General features: G+C 40.5%; 1 protein-coding gene across 1 annotated transcript in view; it reads left to right on the top strand.

The window, feature by feature from the left end:
- Positions 1-929: 929 nt before the first annotated feature.
- The window catches only part of LOC121254882 (tricalbin-3), a 30,302-nt gene continuing 16,707 nt past the window's right edge, over positions 930-14,524 (top strand). Inside the window, exon 1 of the mRNA XM_041155077.1 lies at positions 930-2,141. Coding sequence (XP_041011011.1) covers positions 1,348-2,141 — 794 coding nt within the window. The 5' untranslated portion in view covers positions 930-1,347. The remainder of the gene's footprint in view (positions 2,142-14,524) is intronic.

The following is a 14,524-nucleotide window of genomic DNA, read 5'->3' on the forward strand; positions in this document are numbered from 1 at the left end:
GAAAGTTGCTTTGTCTTAATGCATCGACAAAAATAATAATGGTAATTATTTTTGACTTGCTGACTTGTATAATGGTACTTTCATAATTGAAGACCCTACATCTTTATTGTCTTTTACAGTGCAATATGTGGATCATGATTTGAATAAAGTTCTAAATTAAATGGATCTTGAACATCATGGAGCAATTGTGTTTGTGGAGAGGAGAAGCTTGTGAAGGGAAGGCTGCTGGGCTGGAGAGGCCTATTGAGTTGGAAGTACTTACTTTTGTTGAGAATGGCTTGATGATGAGATTTCTTCGTAATATCATAAACTTGTGATATAGTTTCTGTTAATTTCTTTATTTGTTTTTGCTTGTTATTTAAACTAATTGGACTTGAAATTTATTGCGTTGAATTAAAACTTGAAGAACTTTGATAACTTGAGAGAACATCTCAACAATACGATTATAATTATATTTTTACTACAATTTTGCTTAGAGTTGTCGGGCTATTCATTATTTAATTTTTTATTTAATATTAGTTTTTATTTAGAACTTGGATTTAAAAAGTAAAAATGATACATTATAATTATTTTTGATAGTTTAAGACTTCGTTTGTTTTTAAACTCATCTCAACTCATCATTATATTTTTTAAATTTTAATATAAAATATAATAAATAATTTATTTTTTTTAAATTTTAAAATAATAATAATATTAAAAAATAATATTCTAATAATATTTTAACATCTCAACTTAATTTAATTCAATTTAATTCAACTTAATTTAAAATCAAAACGTAACCTAAGAGATTGACTTTGACAATTGAAGAGAAATTACAAATTGGGTGGGATTTCAAAAGTTTGAAATAATGATAAATTTTGGGTTAAAAGAATAACGAAAGGAAAAAAAAAATCCAAACCAAGACGATAGAGATCTCGAAACGCGATCTGGGCGTAAAATCCAAACCACAAAAAGACCCGACCACGAACCCCTGAGCTCAGCCATGAGCTATATACTTTTAAGAAAAATTCTATTATGGTTAGGCGGCGCCATGCCTAAAAACCGCGTCGACTTCGACTGACCCACGTTTCCTACCCATGAAAATTGCAGAGTACGGATTGCTATCGTCGTCGTCGTCCATCCTTTGATTGAGGCCTTCGAAGAATAATGCTAAATTGCCTTCTATTGTAGCTAAATTGCCTTCTATTGTACAGGAGGAATTGAAAAACCTCCTCTGCAACTGCAACTGCAACTGCATGGGTCCATTTCTCGCTCGAACTACGCTCACTTGACGCTGAATTCATTATATGTTTTTTTGGGGTTAAGCTAATTCTGCCTCTGAATTAATGTTTGCTATTTTACTACTAAATGATTTCGCAATCCCCTTCCGCGAGCTTGGATTGCTCACAGTCACAGCAGCAGCAGTTCTTTAATCCCATCGACAATCCGTCAATCCCTTTCTCCAAACGAAACAGAAGAAATTCCCCAAGAAATTGGAGCTTTTTATCCTGTGCCATTCCCTCCGACCGTCCCGACCGCGATTTCAACTGTCTTAATGTAGAATTAGCCAATTCCGCCAGACGAGGCGCCAATATTTTCGTAGTCAAGCGGCTTTCCCATGAATTGGAAGGCGAAGATTTGTCCCAAGAATCGCCACTCCAAATGGGCACCAGTTTTACCAATTACCAGGAGGACCCAATCGTAGATAAGCTTAGAACCCAACTGGGAGTGATTCATCCAATCCCATCGCCTCCCATTAGTCGAAATATAGTCGGGTTGTTTGCCTTCTTTTTCTTTGTCGGTGTTGCTTTCGATAAGGTATGGGCTTCGAGGAAGAGAAACAAGGTGGGTGGTGCGGATGGTAAGCGCGGCGGCGCTGGAGCCTGGCCGCAAGTTCCAACGAGCTTTTCCTTGTTTTTGGAGAAGGATTTGCAGAGGAAAGAGTCGGTTGAGTGGGTGAACATGGTGTTGGGGAAGTTGTGGAAAGTTTATAGAGGTGGTATCGAGAACTGGATCATTGGGTCGCTACAGCCGGTTATTGATAACTTGAAGAAGCCTGATTATGTGGACAGGGTTGAGATTAGGCAGTTCTCCTTGGGAGATGAACCGTTATCGGTGAGAAACGTTGAGCGCCGGACTTCGCGTCGCGTTAATGATTTGCAGTAAGTTATTGGTTTGAATTATCTGCTGGAATGGACGTTCTTGTGCTTACTTCTATTGAACAGTTTTTTTGTCATATATTTTGTTCATTTGTTCAAATATGGTATTAATGCCTGTTTTTGTTTGGTTCGAATGGCTTCAAAGAAGAGTGTTTCTCTATGCGTCCTTACTGTTTCTTCTTGTGAAGGAGGTTCTAAGTAAAGTGCTTTGAAGATTTCTCAATATGATGTTCGCTGTCAATAATATTTGGTTTATGTTTAGATGTATTCATTTTATGGGAATAATGTATTTGTAGTTGTTGTTGGATTGATACTAGGGTTCTCTCTGCATAGGGAAAACTCCAACTAATTATAAAATTAGTTTTTCAACCATCTTCTGCATAGGCTCTAAGCCTATGCAGAAGATAGTTTTTACATTTTTCCAAACCATCAACCAGCTGGCTTAGATATTGTGGGGTTCTGCAATTTGTGCTGAAAAGGCAAAAGGGCGTTAGGTTCTGTTTCTGTATAAGTTTTTCTCTCCGTACACTTTCACAAAAAAAAAAAAAAAAAAAAAAAAATTGTGTGCTTCATGATGATACACTAATTTTTGAGCATATGATGATACACTAATTTTTGTGATGGGATTCAAAAGAGAGATTGTGATAGAGTCAAAACTCTTCAGTCTTGTGCAAGAGGCTGCTTTGTTATGTATCATAGAGAAAGGATGGAAAGGGGAGATTTCTTTATTGCTGGAACCAAGGATAGTGCAATGGCTTGGAGGTGCATTGGAGGAATGCTTGAATGAGAAAAAAGCAAGAGTTTTATTCGGCAATTAGGGAAGGCTACCGAAGTTTTGTAGCACAGAAGTGCTCGAATAGTAGAGGGCGATATATGATGGTGGCAACATATGGTGAGGGAGGAAGGAGGAGTTTTTTGTTGATTCCTGAGGGTGAAGGAGGGAGGGGATGGAGGAGACTGAGGGAGGCTTTGGTGGACTATGAACTGGAAAGGAGAAACAGGGGTGGTTTCCATGGTGGCTCTCGGTCATATAAGGATGCTCTGGTGCAGGTGGCGCCATGGTACAAGGAGGTGGACATGGTGGTGTGAGGCCTAAGGACTGAAAGCTGCATTGAGCCCCTTCGTTTGTACGTAACGCGGGCTATGGCAGGGAGGCTGACGGCAAAAGTGCAGGAGATGTGTGGCGTGCTCTGATGGACATGCAGAGGCAATTCAGGCACCTACGGCAAAAAATGGATGAAGTGTTAAGGAATGTTGGGACTAAAAAGGAAAAAGAAGGAGGAGAGGATAAGGGAAAGGGGCCAACGTTTGTGGAAAGAATTGGGCCTCACCATGGGCTGGGCCCCCACAGAAATAGGCTTAAGCTTTTGGGCTGGACTGGGCCTTCAGAGGCTTCCAGGCCTTCGGGATCGAGGGCTGGGCCTCACTATGGGCCACAACCCAAAATGTACCGCAGGAAGGCCAGCCCGAGAAACCTTCCTACCGGCGGGAGTGCAGCCCGCGCACCAGCCACCACGCCGTCGGTGGGGTGCAGCTGCCGTGACATAGAATGTGCTGGTGACTCAGAAGGTGCCAGTGATGTTGGTGGGGGTCTTCGATGACGGACAGCAGCGGCTGGTTTTGTAGAAAAAGCCCGATGAACCTGTTTTGGTTTCCTAGAAACAATCCGGAGATGGTGGTGGTGGTGGTCTGAAGGTGACGGTGGCGACCCAGAATACGCCGAAGACGATGGTGGTGGCCTCCGATGAAGGCCAGAACGTGTCGAATGGACACAGCATGATCGACGAGCTCAAATCTGCATCCGCGACACTTGCGGAGGGGCAGAGTTTGCCAATAAGCTTAGTGGGTGAAATCCCCACGTACGTGAACCCACCTGCACACTTTTCTGATGAATCTGAGATGGATGAAACGGTTGAAGAGGATTGGGGTGGGGGGGGGGGGGCTTAGATGAAGAGCAAGCTTACTTTTCTGACGTTGAACTTTCTGGGAGTATTTTTGGACAGATTTCGGTGGTGGAAGAGACTTTTGGTGGAGGTGATCCAGTCCCTTTGAGCTTCATGATGCCAGTGCATTATAATGTCTCAGATTGGGTATTTCAAACGGTAAAAGAACTACAAAAAGTTGTGGGACTGAAGTGTGAGGGATATGAAGATCAATTTATGGCTTTGCTTACAGCCATTGAAGCGGGGCATCAAAGTCATAGAAAAGCTGGATTAAAAAAAAAAAAAGCGTGAGCTAAACAGATTGACTTGGTCTATGAATTCCGATGGTAGCTCCAGCAGGGGTAGGTCAAAAGGGAAGGGGCTGGCTTTCTCTAAATGAAACCCAAGATAGTATCGTGGAATGTTCACAGACTCAATGAGGCTAATAAACGTTTTCAAGTAAGAAATCTGTTTCGTGAGTGGAAGGTGGACATTGTTTGTTTATAAGAGACGAAGATGAAAATGATTGATGGGAAAATTGTGTGAAGTTTTGGAGTTGTGGTCACGTGGATTGGGTGTATATGGCTTCTATTGGGGCCTCAAGAGGTATGTTGTTGATGTGGGATAGACAGGTGGTGGAGAAAATAGAGGATTTTGTAGGGTCCTACTCGGTGGCATGTTCCTTCAAGAGTGTATCAGATGATTTTTTGTGGGCTTTTGCAGGTGTCTATGGTCCAAACTTGGATAACAATAGGAGAGCATTGTGGGAAGAAATAGTTGGAGTATGCAGCTGGTGGGATCTCACTTGGTGTATTGGGGGAGACTTTAACGTTATAAGATTTCCAAGCGAGTGTTCACTGAATCGAAGAGTAAGGCCAGTAATGATTGAGTTCTCTGAATGCATATTTGATTTGAATTTGGTGGATTTGCCTCTTGCAAGGGGTTCAACCACGTGGTCAAACAATTAGTCTTGGTCTTGTTTGGATCGTTTCTTAATATCACCAGAATGGAAGTGTCATTTTCCGGATGTATGGCAAAAACGAATGCCTCGTCTTTGCTCAGATCATTGGCCTATCGTGCTTGATTGTGGTGGTATCCGAAGAAAGCGAAGGTATTTCAAATTTGAAAACATGTGGCTGAAATCAGAAGGCTTTGTAGAGAGGGCTAGACAATGGTGATCCTTGTATTAGTTTTAGGGTACCCCTAGCTTCATCCTAGCGGGTAAATTGAAGGCATTAAAAAAAGATCTGAAGCTTTGGAATATACCGAATTTTGGAGATATAGTGGAGCGCAAGGAAGGCAAGGTGATGGAAATCCAGGAGCTTGAGAGATTACAAGAGATGCGGCCTCTTACTCAGGACGAGCTAGCACAAATGACAATGTTGGTTGTAGAACTTGAAAGGATTATCTTACTAGAAGAGAAATCATGGCGTCAAAAATCGAGAGTCTTGTGGTTGAGGAAAGGAGATCGAAGTACCAAATATTTCCATAGAATTGCAAACTCCCATCAGAGAAACAACAACATTGAGTTACTGAAAATTGATGGTGTTGAATGCAAAGAAGAGCAAGTTCTTGAAGAACATGTAGTAGGCCTCTTTGAGCAGCTCCTAACTGAGCAGGAGGGATGGCCACCTACACTTGATGGCCTTGCTTTTGACGTCATTGAGGTGAATGGTGTATCTCGGATGGAGAGGGCCTTTGAGGAGGTGGAGGTTTTATGATGTAGTGAGGAAAATGGTTAGAGACAAGGCATCGGGGCCTAATGGTTTCTCTATGAGTTTCTTTCAAACTTGTTGGGAAGTGATAAAAGAAGATCTCATGCGGGTGTTCCAGGAGCTTTTCTTGGTGGGAAACTTCGAGAAAAGCCTTAACACCACTTTTCTTGCATTGATACCAAAAAAGGTGGGGACCATGGAGGTTGAGGAGTTTCGGCCCATAAGCTTAGTGAATGGTGTTTATAAAATAATTTCCAAAGTGCTGGCGAACCATCTAAGTGAGGTGTTGGGGAAGATTATTACAAAACCTCAAAATGCTTTTGTAAAAGGGAGACAGATTCTTGATGCAGTTCTTATTGCCAATGAATGTCTGAATAGTAGGTTAAAGGCTGCCAAAATAGGGATCATCTGCGAGCTAGATATGGAGAAGGCGTATGATCACATTAACTGGGAGTTCCTTCTCTACCTTCTTGGGAGGTGTGGCTTTGGGGAGAGGTGGTGGACTTGGATCCGTTGATGCATATCAACGGCGAAATTCTCAGTGTTGATAAATGGCAGTCCAGCTGGTTTTTTTCATAGCACAGAGGCCTAAGACAAGGAGATCCGTTGTTGCCTTTGCTGTTTGTTATTGTGATGGAGGCGCTTAGTAGGATGACTTCGGCATTGGCTAATAATGGTTTCGTGGATGGTTTTTCAATTGGATCCCCTGAGAGGGGAACTGTTAACATATCTCATTTGTTGTTTGCAGATGATACTCTTATCTTTTGTGAGGCAGATCAAAATCAGATTCGAGCACTGAAAGCTTTGCTCCTATGTTTTGAAGCAGTATCCGGTTTGAAGGTGAACTTCGACAAATCAGAGTTGGTGCCCATTGGAGGTGTTTTTAACCTATGATAGCTGGCCAACACGTTGGGGTGCAAGATAGCCTCACTCCCCATGACTTATTTGGGCCTTCCATTGGGGGCTGCTTTGAGAGCGTCCTCTATATGGGACGCAGTGGTTGAGAAAGTAGAACGGAGGTTGGCGGGATAGAAAATGATGTATTTGTCAAAAGGTGGTAGGATGACGTTGATAAAAAGTACTTTATCGAACTTACCAACATATTTTTTATCCTCGTTTCCTTTACCTGCAAGTGTGGCGTTTTGAATTGAGAAAGTCCAACGTGATTTCTTGTGGAGTGGAGTGGGGAGGAGTTCAAGTTTCACCTAGTCAAGTGGGAGACGATATGCCGCCCTATTTCTAATGGTGGTTTGGGCATTAGAAAGAAGTATGAGGACCTTTAATCGGGCTTTACTTGGCAAGTGGTTGTGGAGATATCATAAGGAACCATAAGCCCTATGGAAACTAGTGATTGAGAGCAAATATGAGGATTTATGGGGGGATGGTGCACTAATGAAGTAAGGGGGCGTATGGTGGGTTTGTGGAAACACATTAGAAAAGGTTGTGAGGCCTTGAGTAGACATACTAGACTTCTTCTGGTAGAGGGCTCTAGGATCAAATTCTAGAGATGTATGGTGTGGTAATAGTACTCTACAAGAGATATTTCCCTCACTGTTCAATATCGCTAGTGCTAAAGATGTATCACTGGTGGAAGTTATGGAGATATTCGGGGAGCAGATCCGTTGGAACATCACCTTTAGTAGAGCGGCACAAGACTGGGAAATGAGCAGCTTTGCAGATTCTTATAGCCTTCTGTACTCTATATTACCAAACACTCAGTAGGAAGATTTAGTGTGGTGGATACCAGATGGTAAAGGGGTATTCTCGGTTTGCTCTTTTTACAAGGCTCTCACACAAGAACCCCAAACTCAGTTTCCATGGAGAAGGCTTTGGAGACATAAGGCGTCTCCCAAAACAGCGTTTTTTGTATGGACAACTTTGTTGGGGAAGATTCTCACAATCGACAACTTGAGGAAACAAAGGGTAATCAGTGTAAATTGGTGTTGCATGTGTAGAGAAGGGGGAGAGTCTGTAAACCATCTCCTATTACATCGTAAGACCGCTCGGGTATTATGGAATGAGGTGTTTAGTAGATTGGACTTGTCTTGGGTTATGCCGGAGACAGTGGTGGCATTGCTAGCTAGCTGGACCAATCTAAGAGGCATGCAACAGATTAAAGCCGTATGGAAGATGATCCCTATATGCATTATATGGTGTATATGGCAGGAACAGAATGACAGGACATTTGAAGACAATGAGAGATAGCAGGAGGAGCTGGAAGTTTTTTTCTTTAGAACACTTTGTACTTGGGCTATTGCTGTTGATTTCAATGGCATGGACTACATGATTTTCTTGTCTATAATGTGCCTACGTAGCTTAAGGCATTTTTTGTTTTGTTTTAGACCTATGTATATGGCTTTGCCGATTCTTTGATCAATAAAATTTGTTTACTTATCAAAAATAAAAATAAAATAATATTCGGTTTTATGATGCGCACATAGAACACCTCACTTACATAAGGTTGGTTCTTTCTTCTAATGGCAGTTCCAGGCTTGAGAGTGAATATAAGCAAGAGTGAATCGGTTCCATTGGGGGATGTTATAGGCCTCAAGGAGTTGGCAGGCGTGTTATGTTATTAAGTTGGTTCCTCATCTATGACTTAGTTTGGTATGCCATTTTGGCCTTCGTTTGAGGCTAGTGTGGTGTGGACATTAGGCTCTCAGAGAATAGAGTGGCGGTTATCAGGATGGAGATAATTGTGCGCTTTACTACTTTTTTTTTGTCTGAGTTCACTGTACCCACCCATGTGGTTAATGGACTAGAGAAAGTGCAGTGGGATATACTAAAAGTTGGGGTAGGTTTGGAATTCAGATTTGACTTTAATGTGGTTACTTGCCTTTGAACAGTGTGGGGTTGGGACTAAGAAGGTTCAGCAAGTTTAACTGAACTCTGTTTGGGAAATGGCTGGGAAATTCTGATCAGGTGGGGGATCGATCATATTTGGAGATGGGTGATTGTGGTAAATTAGGTGTAGAGTTTTGATTGCTGGACTTAGGAGTTGGTAAGAAGTTATATAGCTATTTATGAATTCCTTGTATCACTAAGCTATCATGCTTAGGTGTTGCTCTTCTATATGCCCCGTGTACTTGGGCTCTTGCCTATTCCTATGATCAATAAAATTTTGTTTACTGATTAAAAAAAAAAGAAGTTATATAGCTACCACATCATATTGTTCTAGCAGAAAGGGCTTGTGCAGCTGCAGTGGGATTTTAAAAGGAGACCTGGGTGTTGCCTTTGGAGAAGGTGTACTATGGGCTGGGAGAGGCTATCAGGTCAGGTTTGCTTTGAGGGGTGGTATGTTAGAATATTCCACTTTTGGCATAGTGTGGGATGATGCCTTGAGAAAAAGATGTTTCCAGATTTATTCACAATAGTGGAGGATGAAGATGCTTCTGTGTTCTCACATTTGGGCTCCAAGAATGATGGAGGAACATAATCTTGAAACCTAAGGCTTAATTTAACTATTAGGAGTTTGAACCAATTGATTCTATGTAGAGTCTTTTGTATTCTACTTCCCTGCGGAGGATAGGACTGGGCAGTTATTGTGGAAGTCAAAACAATTGTGGGAAATTGCAATTCCCTTGGAGAGGTATTTGGAGTTTCAAAGTTTGAGGAGTTTTTTTTTTTTTTTTTTTTTTTTTCTTTTTATAACAGCGGATGAACTAATAGAAAAGGGGTATCATGTTAGTGAATTGGAGTTATGCGTGACTGCAGCAGAGAAAGTGTCTATCATCCTTTGCCTCAGTATCCTTTGGTGAGATAGTTGTGGTCGTTTGTCTTCAATGTATTCGAGGTTCATTTGGTGATTCTGAAGATGGTGCTTTTGTCGGAAAGGTTTGTTAGAACAATGAAGAGATAGTTCCATTTGAAATGCAGCTTCAGGCTTCTTCAGGTCTAGTGTTGATTGTTTAGATACGAGTGGGATAATCACACGCTTAAGGGTGTGGAGTTGCCTATTAATAGCTTAAATCTTTATTTATGCACATCTTCAAGTGGCTGAACACAGATGGCACCAGAGCCATCTCTTCTCTTGTAGAGTTTATTGATTTCACAAATTCAATTTGTGATTTTTCTCCAGTTTTTATTTTGATTTAATTTTTTAATTTTTATACTTCTGGGTATCCTTGAGTTTCCACCTTTTAATTGATTTTTTTTTATAAGTAATAAGAAATTTATTTTTTTGATATGTAATAAGAAATTTATTAATGCAAGTAGATAGGTATAGCCCAAGTACACATGAAATATACAAGCAGAAACACCTAAATACAAGCTAATAGCTCTGAAACTAGGAACCAGCAATGTCTAAAAAGGAAACATTTAAAGAATCCCCATTCAGTACAAGAGTTTTCGCCAAAATCAAAGAGTTCGAAAGAAAAACTCTCTAAATTTTCCCAACGAGTGAGCTCTGTTATCAAAACAGCGTCCATTCCTTTCTAGCCACAAACACCACATTAGACATAGAGGTATCATCTTCCAAATATCAACAATGTGATGGCTGCCCATAGATCCTTTCCAACAAGCCAATAGATCCACCACTCTCTTGGCCATCACCCAAGCAATACCCGACCTGCTGAGAACCTCATCCCGAAAAGTCTTTGCGACCTCACAATGCAGAAACAAATGATCAGCCGACTCCCCATCTTTCTTGCACAAATAACACCAGTCTAGGCATATTATACCCCGCTTCCTCAAATTATCCGTTGTTAGAATCTTCCTGAGTGGCACCAACCAGCAGAAAAAAGCAACTTTGGTCGGAACCTTGGATTTCCAGATGCACTTCCGAGGAAATTGATTGACACATTGACACGTCAGCACTTTATAATAAGAGCTGACAGAGAAAATTGAATTTCCAGCTTGTTTCCACAACATTCTGTCCTCTCCTCCCTGCACCATTTTAATGTCATACAGTCTACTGAAAAAATCAGTAAAAATCGGCACTTCCCAATCATGAACATCTCTAAAAAATCTCACATTCCATTGGAGAATATTATTGGAAAATGATACAAAATCAGCAACAGTGACATCCTTTTCTCTTGCCATTCTAAATATGGAAGGAAAAGCATTCTTGAGAGTCAATTCCCCACACCAAAGATCATGCCAAAAGCGAATCGTATCTCCTCCTCCAACCATAAAGGAAACATGTTTAGCAAAATCCCCCCAACCATTCCTTATGTACTTCCACAAGCCCACACCATACACACTTCTAATTTCAGTAGAACATCAACCCCGTGCCCTCCCATATTTAACATCAATAATATTTTTCCATAACACATCCCTCTCTCATTGATATCTCTAAAGCCACTTTCCAAGAAGAGTTTTATTAAAAAACCTCAAATTAAGGATCCCGAAACCCCCACAAGTAATTGATGAGCAGACTTTATCCCAACTTACTAGATGGAGCTTCTTGTTATCACCAAGACCACCCCACAAAAAACTACGAAAGATTCTTTCAATTCTACAAGCCACCCCAATGGGCAAAGGGAGGAGGGAGAGAAAATACGTTGGAAGATTGGACAGCATACTTTTAATCAGAGTAATTCTTCCCCCTTTAGATAAATAAATCATTTTCCACCCAGCTAACATTCTTTCTATTTTCTCAATCACTCCATCCCAAATCGACAAAGATTTATAAGGGGCACCCAAGGGAAGACCTAGATATTTCATGGGAAGCGACAAGATCTTACAACCCAAAATGTTTGCCAAGTCCCTAGAATTCGAGATAGAGCCCACAAAAACAATTTCTGACTTAGATAAGTTGAGACCTCGTTTGTTTTCGCAGATGAGATGAGATGAGATGAGTTGAGATAAAAGTTGAAAGTTGAAAAAAATATTGTTAGAATATATTCTTTTAATATTTTTTTTTTTGGAAATTGAAAAAGTTGAATTGTTTATTTTATTTTGTATGAAAATTTGGGAATGTTGTAATAATTAGATGAGATGAGATGAGTTGAGAAGTTTCCTGAAAACAAATGAGGCCTGACTCTAAGCCCAGGAATAGCTTCGAAGCATAATAAAAGAGCTCTCAACTATCGAAGATGGTCATGATTAGGGTCATTGAAAATAAGAGTATCATTAGCGAACAAAAGATGTGAGACCTTGATACTACTAGGAGAGGCTCCACCCACCAAAAACCCCGACATGAGATTTATGTCTACAACTACATCAATCATTCTACTCAAAGCATTCATGACAATTATAAAGAGGAAAGGAGACATGGGATCCCCTTGTCTCAAACCTCGAGAACTAGTGAAAAATCCAGCCGGGGAACCATTCACCAAGATCGAAAATTTGACTGTTGAGATACAATGTCTGATCTATGCACACCATCTCTCTCCAAAACCATGTCTCCCAAGTAAATATAAAAGAAATTCTCAGTTGACATGATCAAAAGCCTTTTCCATGTCCAACTTAACTAGGATGCCATGAACTCCCTCTCTAAGTCTGCTTTCCAAACATTCATAGGCAACTAAAACTGAATCAAGAATTTGTCTCCCCTTAATGAATGCATTCTGATTTTTTGAAATGATCTTTACTATCACCATACTCATACGGTTGGTGAGAACCTTTGATATGATCTTATAGACCCCGTTGATCAAACTTATAGGGTGGAAATCCTTCTTCTCCACAACCCCACCTTTTTAGGAATAAAGGCAATAAAGGTGGCATTAAGGCTTTTTTCAAATTTCATGCATGAATGAAATTCGATAAAAACCGTCAATATATCTTCTCTCAAAATTTCCCAACAATCTTGGAAAAAAGTCAGAGAGAAACCATAGGGCTTGAGGCTTTATCATGCACCATTCCCCCTAACCTCATCAAGAATCTCCTCTTCCTCAAAAGGTCTCTCCAACCAGTCCATAGAGACTAGAGCGCTGGTCGATATACCCAAAGTCCAGCCCAGCAAGTTTTTAGGTCTCCAAGAGTAGTCCTCCCGAAAAAAGCTTCTCATAGAAAGAAACAATGTGATCCTTAGTATCCAAAGGATCTGAAAAATAGTGTCCCAAGATTGAAGATAATCAATGGCATTATTTCTACGATGAGAGTTCGCCATACGATGAAAAAAATTTAGTGCAATTGTCCCCTTCCTTCAGCCAAAGAACCCGAGATTTTTGCCTCCACAAGATCTCCTCCAATAAAGAAATCTTCTCTAGTTCAGCAACCACCTCACCTTTTCTCAAAATGTCCTCCTCTGAAATGAGAAGCCCTTTACGACTATAAAGGACAGGGGACTGTTCACCTTTGGAAACTTAGCTACTTAAGTACTACTTAATACTAACAAGACGAATGGAAGGAGGCATTTGAAAGGCCGACCACTATATCATAGGCCTCTTCTGGTGGGAAGGCTGACGACTACATGGGCCTGAAATTGGTAAAACCAGTAGATGGAATAGACTGTAACTACTTTTTTCGTTCTTCTAGTCTCTCCGGTCACCGAGGATGATCGCCCGCACAAGGAGCAATTGCTGTTCATTTCGTAGCATTTGTAGCCTCCTCTCGAGGCCCCTTATTCTCTGGTTCGTCTCGCAAATTTCCAATGCTTGCAGCTGATCAAAAAGAGTCTTCCTCTCTTTATCCAAATTCCAAAAAACTTCCGTATTCCAAATCTATAGGTCATTTTTTAAGGCTTTAAGTTTTCTTGCTAAAACAAAACTTGGAGAACCAAAAAACTAATATGACAACCACCAAGTCCTCACCCTATACACAAAGCCCTCTTCCTTGAACCACATATTTTCAAATTTAAAATTCTACGCCCTCCATTAATACCCCCACAATCCAAAAGGATGGGGAAATGATCAGATCATAATCTTGGGAGCTGTTTCTGACATAAATCTGGAAAATGAGACTCCCAAGCAGAGGAAACCAAGAATCTGTCCTGCCTCGACCAAGTCCTCCCATTGGACCACGTGAGATCCCCTCCAATCATAGGAAGATCAACAAGATTCAGCTAATCGCCTCCAATCATAGGAAGATCAACATAGAGGCTACCTCTTTCAACATTGCTGCAAATCGCCTCCACCCCTCACCCTGCCAACCTTCTGGGATGGCAATAAAACCACGCCTCACCTCTTTCCCATATTCTGACAATGACAAAAAGCGGCTGTAATTGTTATGGCAACATTGGGCAAGCAACATCTGATTACCATTACATCTAGACTTATAAAAATGTGACGGACCAACTGACGCACCACAAGCAATCACCACAGTGGCCAACCAATCCACAGTAATGTACTTAGAAACCTTACGACTTTTCTCCGTGATCAGCCAAAATTTTTCATTCTCACGAGAAAAATAAAAAATCTTAAGAGTCGATGAATAACTTCCTGCTAAATTCCATCGCGAGAAATGCCAGAAAATCATACCATGTTTTCCCTCACAAAATGTTAAATCCTTATAGCATGCAACATCTAATGTGCAATGATCATATCCCCTCAACAAATTGTGTGCCACCTTTTAATTGATATTATTTATTTTACATATAAAAACAGTTATTAAATCATTCAATCTAAATTATTCAGCAATGAATGTCTGATATTACAATTTAATACTTTACTTAAAAAGTATGCACATTTATAGGTGATACGTGATGTTTCCACTGAATGATGTCCCAAAATCTAATGTTGGATTTAATAAATGATCATGTAGTATCATTTTTCATTGTTTCAGATTGTGGTATGACTATGTTTGATCAGTTAAGTTTTCATTGTTTCAGATTGCGATATAGCTATGCTTGATCTTGTTAATCACTCAA

The sequence above is a fragment of the Juglans microcarpa x Juglans regia genome, chromosome 3D (genome assembly GCF_004785595.1).
Source record: "Juglans microcarpa x Juglans regia isolate MS1-56 chromosome 3D, Jm3101_v1.0, whole genome shotgun sequence".
In the NCBI taxonomy this organism is placed as follows: Eukaryota; Viridiplantae; Streptophyta; class Magnoliopsida; order Fagales; family Juglandaceae; genus Juglans; species Juglans microcarpa x Juglans regia.